Source organism: Raphanus sativus, chromosome 9 (genome assembly GCF_000801105.2).
Source record: "Raphanus sativus cultivar WK10039 chromosome 9, ASM80110v3, whole genome shotgun sequence".
Taxonomy (NCBI): domain Eukaryota; kingdom Viridiplantae; phylum Streptophyta; class Magnoliopsida; order Brassicales; family Brassicaceae; genus Raphanus; species Raphanus sativus.
The window spans coordinates 36,106,096-36,122,077 of NC_079519.1; the positions used below are offsets into that span (position 1 = coordinate 36,106,096).

At 33.1% G+C, this 15,982-nt stretch overlaps 3 protein-coding genes across 4 annotated transcripts; 1 reads left to right on the forward strand and 2 right to left on the reverse strand.

Moving 5' to 3' along the window:
* Positions 1–302: 302 nt before the first annotated feature.
* On the reverse strand, positions 303–4,840 carry LOC108828137 (G-type lectin S-receptor-like serine/threonine-protein kinase At1g61500). Of its 2 annotated transcripts, XM_018601719.2 has the most exons (7): positions 3,592–4,840; positions 3,369–3,479; positions 2,002–2,153; positions 1,706–1,916; positions 1,384–1,621; positions 1,164–1,308; positions 315–1,059 (listed from the first exon to the last, which is right to left on the reverse strand). In XM_018601719.2, exons 1-7 carry the CDS (start codon positions 4,838–4,840, stop codon positions 766–768), a joined length of 2,400 nt encoding a protein of 799 aa, XP_018457221.1. In that variant the 3' UTR covers positions 315–765. The 2 variants fall into 2 exon arrangements, with proteins under 2 accessions (XP_056849634.1, XP_018457221.1); XM_056993654.1 differs by lacking the exons at positions 1,164–1,308; positions 1,384–1,621 and having other exon boundaries at positions 303–963; positions 1,830–1,916; positions 1,957–2,153; positions 3,592–3,658.
* A 2,955-nt stretch (positions 4,841–7,795) lies between these two features.
* LOC108828138 (photosystem I chlorophyll a/b-binding protein 3-1, chloroplastic) lies at positions 7,796–9,073 on the forward strand. Its single transcript, XM_018601721.2, has 3 exons — positions 7,796–8,009; positions 8,112–8,173; positions 8,282–9,073. Exons 1-3 carry the CDS (start codon positions 7,872–7,874, stop codon positions 8,895–8,897), a joined length of 816 nt encoding a protein of 271 aa, XP_018457223.2. The 5' UTR covers positions 7,796–7,871; the 3' UTR covers positions 8,898–9,073.
* A 3,887-nt stretch (positions 9,074–12,960) lies between these two features.
* LOC108826327 (protein RALF-like 9) lies at positions 12,961–13,503 on the reverse strand. Its single transcript, XM_018599713.2, has one exon. It carries the CDS (start codon positions 13,366–13,368, stop codon positions 13,135–13,137), a length of 234 nt encoding a protein of 77 aa, XP_018455215.1. The 5' UTR covers positions 13,369–13,503; the 3' UTR covers positions 12,961–13,134.
* Between the last annotated feature and the right edge of the window lie 2,479 nt (positions 13,504–15,982).

Below are 15,982 nucleotides of genomic sequence, written 5' to 3' on the forward strand. Positions count from 1 at the left end.
AAAATCTACTGTTATTGAACTTGACATTTCGTTAAGTACTCTGAAATCTACTGTTATTGAAAATATTTTAAGTTGTGGGATTTTAAAGTTTTGAGGTGATTTTAAGGTGTTTGGGTGGAGTTTCTTTGTTAAAAAAAATAAAACTCAAATCCCATTGTTTTAGGTGATATTCTAGAGTAGTTTAACAAAAAAACACATAAATCTCTGCAACTTATTAAAATCATCTAAAACTCTATTAAAAATCAAATCACATCAAATGCTAAATTGAATACAACTTGTAAAGAAGAAACACTACCGTTAGAAGGAAGCTTGTAAACTTCCGAGAGATGTTAATGGATCTCGGATCCACTCAAAATTTAATATTAGGGTTTCGATCTTACATAACGAATAAGGAATGAATAAATCGACTCTTTCATCTTACACCTCCTTTAATAGCTGGTCCTGAACGAAGCATACTTACACCTTCATCTCCGGCGTGATCCGACACCATTGATGCGTTCTTAATTGCTCCGTCATGATGGACCTCCTGTTCTATTATGGTTTGTCATTAATCTAAGGCTGAAACCCGCCTTAAATTAATAGTCTCGTATGCGTTAAGGTTCTAGGTCAAGATCGATTCAACAAGTGATAGAGATCAAAGCATTCAAGCCGGAACATTTAGAGAAACCATGTTGGTAACCACTAATTTAAACTCCTTTGTTTAGAAATATTTTAGAAATGAAGAATGAGAAAGTTGACAACATAATTTCCATCACACATTGTTTCTTAGCGCCCAAGGAACACAGATTGTGTCATCTCGTTGACGGTGATCAAAACATTAGGCATGGATTGGTCATCTCTTGTGTGCACTACAAATGTGGGCTGTTTTGGAGGTGGGAGATCTGATGTTGTGGTGAGCATAGACAGCAACTCAAGTGTGTTGGGTCTGTCTTCAGGTTGGTGTTGAACACAAAGAAGACCAATCTGAACACACCTTCCAACCTCAAATGGGCGACATGAGTCAGCAACATCTTGGTCCAGAAGATCAGTACCTCTGTTTTCAGACCAGAATTCCCATACCTGTTGTCGTCTCAGAACAAAGAATTATAGAGCAAGAAACGATTTAAAACAGGCTGTTGAATCTGGCCACTTGATTGGAATAAAATAACTAACGTATCACTTACATATGCAAGAAGGGTCTTTCCGCCGCAGCTGAATCTTGAGATCTTCTTTCCGCTAATGATTTCTAACAGCAGAACTCCGAAGCTGTAAATATCGGATTTCTCAGAGAACGCCCCAGTCCATGCATACTCAGGAGCCATATATCCTCTGTGCATATATCAAATGGTCTATGATTATAACTATAGATCCTAGTTAATAATGTTTTTCAAGACAGATTCTTACAGAGTTCCTACAACCCGGCGAGTGTTGTCCAGGTACTCAGTTCCTTGATACATCCGAGCTAGTCCAAAATCTGATATTTTTGGGTTCATCTTCTCATCCAGAAGAATATTGCTCACTTTCAGATCTCGGTGAATGACTTTGAGGCGTGAGTCACGGTGGAGATAGAGAAGTCCTCGTGCAATACCTTGGATGATATTGAATCTCTTAGGCCAGTCAATCTCTATTTTTTTTCTTGATTCTAAAATTAAAACACTATGAGAAAAAGTGTTGTATACAAAGAGAAAAACTGCTAACAGGAAAATAATGTGGCAAAAAGACTTACCAAAGAGAAAAGTATCAAGGCTTTTGTTCAACATGAACTCATAAATCAGTAGCTTCTCTTCTCCTTTGATGCAGTATCCCAAAACCCGGACTAAATTTTTGTGTTGTAGTTTTGAGATTAGTACTATTTCATTCAGAAACTCCTCTTTGCCCTGTCCGGAGCTGCTAGAAAGCCGTTTTACAGCAATTTCTTTTCCATCTTGCAGTTTTCCCTAAAAAAAGAATGCACGAGGTCATCTAAAGAACATAAACAGAGAATAGAAGAAAAAGCAACATGGAAAAAAAATGTTTTCTAACCTTGTACACAGAACCAAATCCACCTTGTCCGATTTTGTTGGACAGACTGAAATTATTAGTGGCAGTTTGTATAGTATTCATCTCAAATAAATCTAAACCTGGTACATCTTTTGGTTTCAATTCGTTCCTCCATTCATCCTTTGATATATCAGCTGAAATTAGAGTGAACTGGTGTATTAGTGGCTAACATATAGTAATCATATGGTGGTTTAAGAACATATCTGAAGGTGTCGATTTAGTGCAAATCTTATGTAGTGAAAATGCTCATTTTTAATCTATTTTAGATAACTATCATTTTATTGAAAAAATATTCCCTAGACATTACTCGAAGCAATTTTACAATTTTTTGCTTATGTGTCTTCTCTAAAAACATTCCCACTAAAAAGATATATGTCACACTAATTAAATGATGACTTATGGCTAATTGTAATATGGTAATAAGTAATACATCATCATTAAAGTAAATATATATATATATAACAAAATTAAATTAAATATATTTAAATATAGAACTAAATAATGTAATAATATAAATTTAAAAGTATTTTACAAATTTGGAATATTATTTAACTCTATTTTTATAATTATAATTTTTGCTAAAAAATATTCTTCAAATCTTATCCAATTTTTTTTGAATTATAAATTTCTAATCCTAATACCATTAGCTTCCTACAAATTTTAGAAATAATAATTATTTTTACTTTTTAATACTTATGCAATTCTTTTTTTACAAGAAAAGTTCTTTAAAATTTTATGAAACTTTTTTCAAAAATTATAATTCTTAATCCTAACACCATTAGTTTATTTTTGAGATCTACAAATTTTAGATTAGTTTACCTTTCGATAATTATACAATTTATATCTATTTTTTAATCTCATACAAGTTGATTTAATATACTTTAATAAAAAAAAATCGAACTAAAACTATAACTTTAAATATATAACATATCTATTTTAAAATATAAATTGAAAATAAATAAAATTATTTAATTTATCTTAATTTTAATATTTAATAAAATTAAAATTAATATTAAAATATTGGTAACAAATAATAAATATAAAATGTTAACAAGTTTTATATTCACATATAGTTTAACTTTTAAATTTTTATCGCTGCACATGGTGTAAAATTTATACATATCTATATACATATCTATTTAAAAATATAAACTGAAAATAAATAAAATTATTTAATTTATCTTAATTTTTATATTTAATAAAATTAAAAATTAATATTAAAATATTGGTAACAAATAATAATTATAAAATGTTAAACAAATTTTATATTCACATATAATTTAACTTTTAAATTTTTATAGCTGCACATGGTGTAAAAATTAGTAATAGTAAAGTTATCAATGTGTTACCATTATGTTCTACTCTGCATCTCCAGAAACCAAACGCAGCGAAACCCAGAATCACAAAAAGAGCAATGCTCACTGTACTAGCAATGATGGTATGCTTGCTCTTATTTCCATCTGAGAAATGTTCGGCAACACACAATAAGTCATACCTAGCTCAATATCATTGAAGTAGAAGATAAATTGCAAAAGAAGACAGAGTTATTTAAATTTATCCTCTAAGCCTTACTTAGCTCAGAAGGTGCAAGACGAATAGAAAGAAGCTCCCCTCCCACAGAAAATTGCACTGCGTCCATTAATTCTTGATTCCACACTAAGCACCCGATTCCACTAATATAAGCAAAAGCCAAGCAAGAACAATTGTGGAGGCAAATTTGGTGGCATTCTTCAAAATCCACGGTATTAGCAAATTCGTAAGAGTCTGGAGGCTTTATGTTGGCAACAGGATAAAACACGTTTGCATCTTTACCGGTAGAGTTTCTTTCACAAAGTAGTTCGGTTTGCCTCACACAACCACCAGTCCAGTTTCCTCTTTTCCACTCCTCGGTGTATTTTGGTTCAAACCCTTTGAAACATTTACACTTTGGAGGAACAGAAGTAACACACAATCCAAAAGGTCCACATGCATCGTAAGAATCACATGAATGGGCTGGAGTCTGATAGTTAAACTCCCAGGTCGTTCCATTATGCCGAAACACCTCCAGTGATCCCTCTGATGTTAAAACTATACGTGAAAGATTGTTGTCCTTTTCAGAATATGAAAAGTATCCTGACCCGTTAACATCCTGGTGTAGGCTGAATGGACTTGTGAACGATTCATCCATTAGAGGTAGGCCAGTGAACCTTGTTTTAGCCCATGGACCGCTTCTCCAGTAAGGCGTCGAGCCTTTCATAATAAACCCTTGTGATGGAACTTGCGGTGTAATCTGAGCCACAAAGTCGCCAGGAGATGGATCATTATAACTTTTCCAAGAAGTCAGAAATCGCTTCTCGCCGGTAGCCAGGTTATACATCAGGAACGAGGACTGTAGCAGAGTGTTACCAAGATGGTCAAAGCTTTGCCATAGAGTTCTTTCTGAAATTTTATCTACGACCATAAGATTTCCGCTGTCTGAAAGCTCCACGCGATACCCGTTAGAGGCAAAAGTTACTCCACTGGACCACACAACACCATGATTTCCATCAAATAAAAGAAGACTTCCGTTGCTGCTAATAGATAGATTTGCCATGGTGTCTGTAACAGGCTTTTCTCTATTGGCCACCCACACAATGATCCGAGGAGTGGTATCTTTGAACCAGATTCCAACATATTGATTCTTAGTATTATTAGGACTGAAGAACCCCAACTCATAAACCTCGTTAGAGGATCTGAGAGTTTGGCCTATTGACAAAGGACTTGTTGGCGTTATAGTTGCATAGCAAAAACATAAGAGCATGGTCAAAAAAAGCAAAGAAGCAAAGAAACAAAACCTCGTCATCCCTGTGTGTACGTTCGTGTGGCTCCAAGAATTATCTTTTCAGATTAGTGTAAGAAGAGAACATGAATGCAAGAGAAAGTAAGCAAAGAAAACATATTCAAGGACTTAATGTGAACTATTGTAAATGACCTCGAGACAATGTTGACCACAACGCCCATCTTACAAAGATTCTTCATTACATTATTCACAATAAACATAAATAATGCTTTATAATAAAATTTCATTCGAAAAAAATGCTTTATAATAAAGACAACTTGTAGTACTCGTGTTTGACAAGTTGGACTCGAAGGATTGAATCAAGAACTCCGACCTTTTAACCAATCAACCAAGCACATTTGATTTCAATGGAAAAATTGTTTCCTTTGTAGCTTGTCAAATCAGGATTCAGTGAGAAGTAGACATCTGCACTCTGAAACAGTTAAAAAGATGCAACTGGGTACCTTCATCTCTTGCGTAAGCCTAATAAATACATAAATATCGAAGACCAAGATAAACCGACCAAAGACCAAGAAACAAAACAAAAACTGATGGTGTTGGGATTGACCTATGCATTCTTTTATATGTTTAGCATCATCTATTCTATCTGATCTTTCAAACTACTTTTCTCTTCTGGTAAATAGAGCCGCTATTGAAGCATTACTGTAACATCCCAAGTTGTGATATGTGAAAATGGTTAAGAGAATTGATTTGGCTACCTATGTCACCAAAGTTGACTTACCTTTTCTGTCACACATCCGTTTAGAACTCCAGAGTTAAGCGTGCTTGGGCTGGAGTAGTGAAAGGATGGGTGACCTATCGGGAAGTGATTCGCGATACCGTGTGAGTGAGGCCAAAGCACGGGGAAAGGTCATGTGGTGATTGCAGGGTCAGTAAATGATGATTTCGAGCCTTGGAAAATTAACGATCGACCGTCGGATGGGATGGGGCCCACGGGCCGAGAGAGCGGGCGTGGATGGCCCATTAGCCGTGGGCGGGTCGGGGCGTTACAAGTGGTATCAGAGCTGGTTAGCCGTCTCAGTTCTGACCTGAGAGGCGTCTTGAGACCTGTCGTAGAGCGCAACGAGGACGTTGCGTTCTTTGAGAGGGGGTGAATTGTAACATCCCGAGTTGTGATATGTGAAAATGCTTAAGAGAATTGATTTGGCTACCTATGTCACCAAAGTTGACTTACCTTTTCTGTCACACATCCGTTTAGAACTCCAGAGTTAAGCGTGCTTGGGCTGGAGTAGTGAAAGGATGGGTGACCTATCGGGAAGTGATTCGCGATACCGTGTGAGTGAGGCCAAAGCACGGGGAAAGGTCATGTGGTGATTGCAGGGTCAGTAAATGATGATTTCGAGCCTTGGAAAATTAACGACCGACCGTCGGATGGGATGGGCCCACGGGCCGAGAGAGCGGGCGTGGGTGGCCCATTAGCCGTGGGCGGGTCGGGGCGTTACAGTTACATTTAAAAGTGACGACTAAACTAACTTCTACCGTCTTGGTTTTAACTGATTCTAGTATAAGTTGTAAGCTCCAGATATTAGAGTTGATAAGTTGTAGTAGCGAAGCTTTGGTCCTTGTACATGTGTTATATATGAGATGGATGTTTGACACATGTTTCTAAGAATAAAAAAAGGAAATGTCAAGACAGCAACGATGTAGAATAATTTTATATTTTTGTTTGAAGAAATAAGCAATTAAAATAGTATTAGATTACAAATTGAAAGACTTTGTAATGCTAAAATATAAAATGAATATATTTTTTGAGACATAAAGGTTTTGAATATATTTTTTCATTTCATTTTATAAAATGAAAATATAAAATATAAAATGAATATATAAATTGAAAGACGTTGTAATTTTCAAATAGAAACATAAAGGTTTTGAGGTTTCATAACTGAGTGAACTGAAAGACTTGATCAATATGTATTAAATCAAGCAAGATTGATAGATTAGGAACCGATCCGTGTCGAGTAGTGTAATTTAGATCAAGTAAATCTATAAAAAAATTCTAATAATATAGATACATGTTCTACTTTATTGTGTTTTTGTTGAATCTCATACAATTAGTATCAGAGCTTGACACTTAAACGAAAGAGGGTTCTTCAAACCAAGGTAAGATTCTGAGATAACAATATGATGATTTTGATAAATAATATGTTGCTACTGAGATGATGTGAATTATGGATATTGAAAAGTGAGAATGAGAGTAAACTTAAATGGAATTGATGAATATGTTTGGACGGTTATGTGGATGGGAAAACCTATGTGTGATCCAAAAAGATGGCTTGAAGACACCTAAACTGAAGACAAAATTACATTGTTCTGTTGCACTTTTCACCCAAAAATTAAATTTGTGTCTTTAATAGACATGGTTTTAACTTTTTTCTTTTAAAAAAAATAAAATTAGTGATCTTGAATTGTAAAACCTAGTGAAAAAATGGAAGAATGTAAACTCAAAATGTAGGAGTTTGATAGATTGCTACAGGGGGTAAATGCCAATATTTTATCGTACTATGAACTTAGAAGAAAGTTGGTTGCTCAAAAAAAAAAGAACTTAGAAGAAAGTTGTTAATTTCTTTTTTTTTTGCTAAAAATTGTTAATTTCTTTTACAAAAGTAAAATAAAATCTATGATCTTTAACGGTTTAACTGAACAAAATTACCAGTATCATTTTAATCTGTTAAAGACTTAATGTGTTAAGAATTTGAATTTTTTTTTTCTTCTGTAAAACAGTCACTGGAAAACTGATTCATCCTAAGGAATACATGAAATCTTATATCCAATTGGCTTCATCGTAAAGATTTTTCTTTTTTGCTCGTGTGGCAGATAAGGAAAATAACACCTAGAAAAAATCTCTTATCCAACTCGTGTTGCCACGTGGACAGATCTAGTTGGTGAATGAGATACTAATCTAATCGGAGCAAAACCACAAGTAGTTCTAATGGACCCCGTGTTCCTTGTACTCTATACACTTCCCTTCAGACCATTACTGAACAATCATCGTCTCTTGGTGACAGAAGAGAAGAGTTAAGGAACAGAGCGAAAAATGGCAGCACAGGCACTTGTATCTTCTTCACTTACCTCCTCTGTTCAGACTGCTAGACAGATATTCGGCACAAAACCAGCTGTCTCCGTGAGGAAGACTTCCTTCGTTGTTAAAGCCACCTCAACGCCACCTGTCAAGGTACATAATAATCTCTAGTCTTGTCTTCCACAAAACACTCTCTATATATATCGCTGTGTGAATTGAATAATCTGATCCTGTTTTTTGTGTGATTGGTTTCAGCAAGGAGCAAACAGACCATTGTGGTTTGCATCATCACAGAGTCTCTCTTACTTGGATGGCAGGTAACTCCCAAATGTTTGATTTCTGTAAAGCTTCATCATCTTCAAAATGTGTTAACTTTATAGAAGAAAATTATCATAAATTGAGGAGATGTTGTGATTAATCTGCAGCTTACCTGGCGACTATGGATTCGACCCTCTTGGTCTTTCAGACCCAGAAGGTACTGGAGGTTTCATCGAGCCAAGATGGTTAGCCTACGGAGAGATCATCAACGGGAGGTTCGCTATGTTGGGTGCAGCTGGAGCCATTGCCCCTGAGATTCTTGGCAAAGCTGGTTTGATTCCAGCAGACACTGCTCTTCCTTGGTTCCAAACCGGTGTGATTCCACCTGCAGGGACATACAGCTACTGGGCAGACCCTTACACACTCTTTGTTCTCGAGATGGCTTTGATGGGATTTGCTGAGCACCGGAGGTTGCAGGACTGGTACAACCCAGGATCAATGGGAAAACAGTACTTCTTAGGCTTAGAGAAAGGTTTTGCCGGTTCAGGAGACCCGTCTTACCCCGGTGGACCTTTCTTTAACCCTCTTGGGTTTGGAAAAGACGAGAAGTCAATGAAGGAGTTGAAACTCAAAGAGGTCAAGAACGGTAGACTGGCTATGCTCGCAATCCTAGGCTATTTTGTGCAGGGACTAGTGACCGGTGTGGGGCCTTACCAGAACCTTCTTGATCATTTGGCGGATCCAGTCAACAACAATGTCTTGACCAGCCTTAAGTTCCACTGAGATGATCATCACATCATCCCATGTGTTTTATGTTGGTCTCTCATTCTCTTGTATCCTTCAATCTTGTTGCTTTCTTTTGTTATCACCATCTTCGTCGTGTTGTAACACCCTTTGTGATGAACATATCCGTCTTTTGTAAGAAACGACAATGGCTAAAAAGAACAACTTCTAGGATTTATTGTTGGTTTTTCCATTAACCAGGTATTAACATATTGAAAAGATTATTTACAGAATTATTTACTTGTGATGGTTGGTGAGTACTTATCTCAAATAAATCTAAACCTGATACATGTTGTGGTTTCAGATTATTACTCCATGCATCCTTGTGCTTAACATCTCTAGTAGTTTAGCAAAGTATATTCTGACTTTTCTTGCTCTAGTAGTATCTTTTACTGAAATCCAACAAGTTTGGGAATCTTGGTGTGAAGACTGAGAAATTAATCTTTTGGACCAACAAATATTTATGCAAGTCATCCATCCATTAGAAGTTGGAAGATGTGTTCATGTTAGTTTTCTATGTGTTCAACACCAACCTATAAAGAGACTCAACACAGTTTTTTCCAACAAAAAAAAAAAAACAAGAGGCCCAACACATTTGAGTTGTCTATGCTCACCACCACATCAGATCTTTCCATCCACCATCACTTTACTTCATTATGCCAAAATTTGGTTACTGCAGTCAGAGGATAAAGCAGCTTATACTCAAAGATCTCAAGCCCAAGACAAAAGAATAAAGAGAAACAATGATGAGAAAACAGATTCAACTCGACACAAACTACAAACCATAAATTCGATACTCGCTAATCCAGTCTATCTGCACCAAGAAACCACAGTGCTTCAGGAAACCAAGTCTCACACACGCATTTTATTGTCTTTCTACAGCTGCCAGCACATCTTTCACAACTTCTCAAACCCTACTCATTGCTAACAAATCCAAATAAAATAGATAAACTGTAACATCCCAAGCTGTGATATATGGAAAGGTTTAACAAAATTGATTTGATACATGTGTCACCAAAATGCATTTACCTTTTTCGACACACGTTCGTTTAGAACTCCAAAGTTAATCGTACTTGAACTGGTTGAACTGGAGTAGTAAAATAATGGTTAATCTATCGGGAAGTGATTCACGATAACGTGAAAGTGAGGCTAAAACATGGGGAAAGTGATTGCAGAGTCAGTAAAACAAAACTCTCAGATCCTGAAAGAATTGAGGCACCACCTATTGGAACGGAATAGTCCACGGGCCGCGAGAGCGGTTTGGGTGACTCATTAACCGTGAGCGGTCAGACGTTACATAAACATTTTTCAAAATGGATCTACAAGTCAGAGTTTCAGAAGTTTGAGTCTCAAGAAAACTGCAAAGTGACAAATATATAACAACAGTAGTTATGCATAAATAAGCTGAAATGTACAAATACATTAACACTGTTTGCATATAAACTTATAAACATATTAACAAACAAATCGCTAATAATCACTAAGAAGTAAAATCATCTCTTAAGCTTATACTAATTTCATGCTGGTGAATTCGAATTTGTCCAAGAGGAAGCTCCAAAGATAAAGAAGAGGACTTCACTATAATGATAAAAAAATGAAAATAGTTTGGAAGATTGTTAAATAGAAGAACAGATAATAAATTTTATTATTTTATTGATTATTACTAATATGGTAACAATCAATTATACAACCAATAACATAGTTTAAAATAAAAAAATGAAATTAATCATTTGATGTTAATATGGGGATGCCATTTTAAAAATAAACCAAAAAATGGTGCTCTAACTTGGTCGATTCACTTTTTCAGGCCACGGTCGCAACGTTCTTCAGTCTCACAACCTCTTTTATATGGATTGGCTTCTTGCTTCTTGCAGAATTGAGGGTGTAGTTTACTACAACCGAAACTGGGATCTCCATGATGAAGGGCACCATAATCTATGTATCTTGCCTCTATCTTGGTTGCTGCTAGAGTCAAGAACACCACAAGAGCCAGAGAGAAAATAACTTTAATAGTTTTAGACATCCCCTTATTATTGTTAATTATTTGTGTTGTTATTTTCCAAATAAATTAAATAAATAAATAGTTTATAAAAAAACTCCGATCAGGAGCTCAATTATTTTGTATTTATATATTTAATTGTATTTGGAATTTTCTCCGTGGAGTTATGAAGAAGAGGTTATTGATGCTTATATAGTAGATAGTAGTTGCGTGTCAGATAGTTATTTTGAGATGATGATTAGTTAGCAACCACATAATTTTTAGTAGATGGATAATTTTAGTATAGCTCAGCTGGTTGATGTTTTCTTAAAACTAAGGGATCTAAACATTTTATATCTGATTGCAAAAACAGATATAATTAGCTTTCCCGTTCAAGATTAAGGGTGTTACTGTATAGTATTATTGGAAAACAATGTGGAGTGGAAAAAATCTGCCCAGTTACTCTAAATTTTTTTCAATCAAACTAAAACTAGTTTTCACCCATTAATTCTAAAATAGGATAAAAACAGAGTAATATATCACTCCACTACAGTCAAAAGTAAAAATTTACTCCTGTTTTCACTTTTTTCTTCCGATTTCAAATTTTTTTCATTTTTTTACTCTTTTAATTACCAATCAAATTCTAAAGGTGAAAAAAAGAACTAAAAGGTTCCCAAAAAAGCCACGAGGAGGAGAAACTAATGTTTGAATTGAAGCTCTTTACGGCTGACACATATCTGGGGAAACTAACGGATTTATAATTCCATTAATTTACAGAAATACTTTAAAATTCAATATTTGAAATATGTTTCAAATAAAATAATGAATTTTTAATATATATAATAAATAAATTTCAAATATACAAATTTCATGTTTTTCTTATTTTCTTATTAAATTCTTATAATATATATGCCATAATTATGGATGCATTTTTGGATGTAATGTGAAAATTACATCAAAGAATTTGAAGTGTTTCAAAAAGTTACGATAGCTTCACTGTGAATTAAAAAAGTAAAGAATATATATATATATATATATATATATATATATATATTATGTTTATTTTTATTTTTATTGGCATTTTGTACTTTTCTTTTATTAAGAATATGGGAAATCTAGTTTAAATTATTACAAAAGTTTAACCATAATGACGGACATAATGAAACTCTTGATTTTGTATTGGTGGATGATGTTAGCGTTAGTATATACATGTATCTACGTATTTCTGTACATTGAGGGACATAATGAAACCCTTAATTTTGCAATACATATTAATTCACTATTAAGAGACATAATGAAACCCTTGATTTTGTAATACGTATTCGTGTTCACTGATTCTTGATGTTTGATTAATTAGTGTATACTATTACATTATAAAGTATCGAAATACTGTTCGTTTTTCTAATTAATAATACAAGGTGATAAGATACCAGAGACATTAGAAATGAATTTTTCTGATATGTTAGTTTTTTAAAAAAATTCTAAATTGCAACAACTGAATCTGGCTATCATATATTTAAAAATAATAGTGGATAACGTAACATGTAGCCAAACATTCACTATCATGATAAAAAGATCTGGACAGAGAAGAAGACTAAAAAACTGATTAAAAGGCCCATAAGGATGACAGTCGAAACCGGATTCGAAAGCATCCATATTAGCAAGCTCCACCAAACAATGATAACATGCAGATTTAGAAACAAGACACACAATCAAGATAAACCGAACCAAAAGTTCAGAAGGGAAGATAAAATCTACGAGACAGGGTTAAAAGATTGTAGAAAATCTACGAGAAACAGATCTAGAATGAAATCTGCAAGAAAAGGCCAAAACAAGTCATTTTACCGTTTTATTAAATATGTTTTTTAGTTAACTAATGCAAATACTCTTTTGTAAATGATAGAAACACAAAATGTTTTTGACTTCACAAAAAAAACAAAATGATTATTTGAGGAATGTTTTGTATTTTCTTTCTAATTCTTGACTGCAACAAGTGAATCTGGCTACCATATATTTAAAATAATAATGGATAACATGTAGCAAAACATTCACTATAATGATAAAAAATGAAAATAGCTCAAAAAATTGAACAAATAATAAATTTTATTATTTTATTGATTATTACTAATATGGTAACAATCAATTATATAACCAATAACAGAGTTTAAAATAAAAAAAGAATGAAATTAATCATTTGATATTAATATGGGGATGCCATTTTAAAAATAAACCAAAAAATGGTGCTCTAACTTGGTCGATTCACTTTTTCAGGCCACGGTCGCAACGTTCTTCAGTCTCACAACCTCTCTTATATGGATTGGCTTCTTGCTTCTTGCAGAATTGAGGGTGTAGTTTACTACAACCGAAACTGGGATCTCCATGATGAAGGGCACCATAATCTATGTATCTTGCCTCTATCTTGGTTGCTGCTAGAGCCAAGAACACCACAAGAGCCAGAGAGAAAATAACTTTAATAGTTTTAGACATCCCCATATTATTGTTAATTATTTGTGTTGTTATTTTCCAAATAAATTAAATAAATAAATAGTTTATAAAAAAACTCCGATCAGGAGCTCAATTATTTTGTATTTATATATTTAATTGTATTTGGAATTTTCTTCGTGGAGTTATGAAGAAGAGGTTATTGATGCTTATATAGTAGATAGTAGTTGCGTGTCAAATAGTTATTTTGGGATGATGATTAATTAGCAACCACATAATTTTTAGTAAATGGATAATTTTAGTATAGCTCAGCTGGTTGATGTTTTCTTAAAACTAAGGGATCTAAACATTTTATATCTGATGGCAAAAAACAGATATAGTTAGCTTTCCCGTTCAAGATTAAGGGTGTTACTGTATAGTATTATTGGAAAAACAATGTGGAGTGGAAAAAATTCTGCCCAGTTACTCTAAATTTTTTCCAATCAAGCTAAAATTAGTTTTTACCCATTAATTCTAAAATAGGATAAAAACAGAGTAATATATCACTCCACTACAGTCAAAAGTAAAAACTTACTCCCATTTTCACTTTTTTTTCTTCCGATTTCAAATTCTTTTCATTGTTTTTACTCTGTTAATTACCAATCAAATCCTAAAGGTGAAAAAATAAATTTAAAAGGTCCCCAAAAAGCCAGGAGGAGGAAAAACTAACCGATGTTTGAATCGAAGCTCTTTACGGCTGACACATATCTGGGAAAACTAACGGATTTATAATTCCATTAATTTACAGAAATACTTTAAGATTCAATATTTGAAATATGTTTCAAATAAAATAATGAATTTTCAATATATATAATAAATAAATTTCAAATATACAAATTTCATGTTTTTCTTATTTTCTTATTAAATTCTTATAATATATATGCCATAATTATGGATGCATTTTTGGATGTAATGTGAAAATTACATCAAAGAATTTGAAGTGTTTCAAAAAGTTACGATAGCTTCACTGTGAATTAAAAAAGTAAAGAATATATATATATATATATATATATATATATATATATAATGTTTATTTTTATTTTTATTGGCATTTTTTTTTACTTTTCTTTTATTAAGAATATGGGAAATCTGGTTTAAATTATTACAGAAGTTTAACCATAATGACGGACATAATGAAACTCTTGATTTTGTATTGGTGGATGTTAGCGTTAGTATATACATGTATCTACGTATTTCTGTACATTGAGGGACATAATGAAACTCTTAATTTTGCAATACATATTCATTCACTATTAAGAGACATAATGAAACCCTTGATTTTGTAATACGTATTCGTGTTCACTGATTCTTGATGTTTGATTAATTAGTGTATACTATTACATTATAAAGTATCGAAATACTGTTCGTTTTTCTAATTAATAATACAAGGTGATAAGATACCAGAGACATTAGAAATGAATTTTTCTGATATGTTAGTTTTAAAAAAAATTCTAGATTGCAACAACTGAATCTGGCTATCATATATTTAAAAAATAATAGTGGATAACGTAACATGTAGCAAAACATTCACTATCATGATAAAAAGATCTGGACAAAGAGGAAGACTAAAAAACTGATTAAAAGGCCCATAAGGATGACAGTCGAAACCGGATTCGAAAACATCCATATTAGCAAGCTCCACCAAACAATGATAACATGCAGATTTAGAAACAAGACACACAATCAAGATAAACCGAACCAAAAGTTCAGAAGGGAAGATAAAATCTACGAGACAGAGTTAAAGGACCATGAGCTTCCCTACTCTTATTTCTCTAGAGCCAATCTTCTATGGATTCGGTAGATCTCTTATGCCCTTATTTTATAAAAAAAATTTAATCAAAACCCAAAATCCCAAATCAAATCCTCCCCTCTCATCAAAACTAAATTCTAACCTCCCCTATGGATTAGTGGAGTCAACTTTTTCCATACCCCTATTTCTCTACACACAATCTCCTATGGGCTCTCGTGATCTTTTAGACTCCTTTTTCATAATTCTATTTTGATCAAAACCCAAAATCACAAATCAAATCCTCCCCCCTCTTCAAAACTATACCCTAACCCCCTCCCCCCCTATGGATTAGTAAACCCATGGGCAAGTATTTAACTTCTATACCTTTCAAATTTGAAAAAAAATATATTTTAAAATTGTTTTTAACCATATTTTGATGATTTTCAATAAACTATGAAAAAACAGTTTTTTGATTTTTGAAACATTTTTATCAAATTCTATAAATCAAATAAAAAATATTAACATTTCCGATTTAATTTATGATGTTTCCTTAGACATATAAAATTAAAAGAAGAAAACTGTCTAATAAAGATTGAGGAATGAGATATAAGGGTATGAGAGGAATTGCCTCGGATCAGTGAATCCTTGGGTAAAGATTTAAATTCTATACATTTCAAATTTGGGAAAAAAAAGTTTTTAAAATCGTTTTTAATCACATTTTGAAAATTTTCGTGAAATTTTGGAAAACCCGTTTTTTTATTTTTGAAATATTTTTATCAAATTCTATAAATTCAATAAAAAATATTCACGTTTCCAGTTTAATTTTATGATTTTTAGTTTGTCATATAAAATTAAAATAAAAACCGAGCCCATTAAAATTATACTATGAGATATAAG

What these genes read in the sequence shown, in the direction of transcription:
- LOC108828137 (XM_018601719.2), bottom strand. Translation starts at nt 4,840, where the DNA reads ATGACGAGGTTTTGTTTCTTTGCTTCTTTGCTTTTTTTGACCATGCTC. An exon ending in GATTTGGTTCTGTGTACAAG is followed by an intron (nt 1,917 to 2,001) that starts GTTAGAAAACAT and finishes TTCTTTTTTTAG; the next exon opens with GGAAAACTGCAAGATGGAAA. An exon ending in GAAAGACCCTTCTTGCATAT is followed by an intron (nt 1,060 to 1,163) that starts GTAAGTGATACG and finishes AGACGACAACAG; the next exon opens with GTATGGGAATTCTGGTCTGA.
- LOC108828138 (XM_018601721.2), top strand. Translation starts at nt 7,872, where the DNA reads ATGGCAGCACAGGCACTTGTATCTTCTTCACTTACCTCCTCTGTTCAG. An exon ending in CCTCAACGCCACCTGTCAAG is followed by an intron (nt 8,010 to 8,111) that starts GTACATAATAAT and finishes GATTGGTTTCAG; the next exon opens with CAAGGAGCAAACAGACCATT. An exon ending in CTCTCTTACTTGGATGGCAG is followed by an intron (nt 8,174 to 8,281) that starts GTAACTCCCAAA and finishes ATTAATCTGCAG; the next exon opens with CTTACCTGGCGACTATGGAT.
- LOC108826327 (XM_018599713.2), bottom strand. Translation starts at nt 13,368, where the DNA reads ATGGGGATGTCTAAAACTATTAAAGTTATTTTCTCTCTGGCTCTTGTG.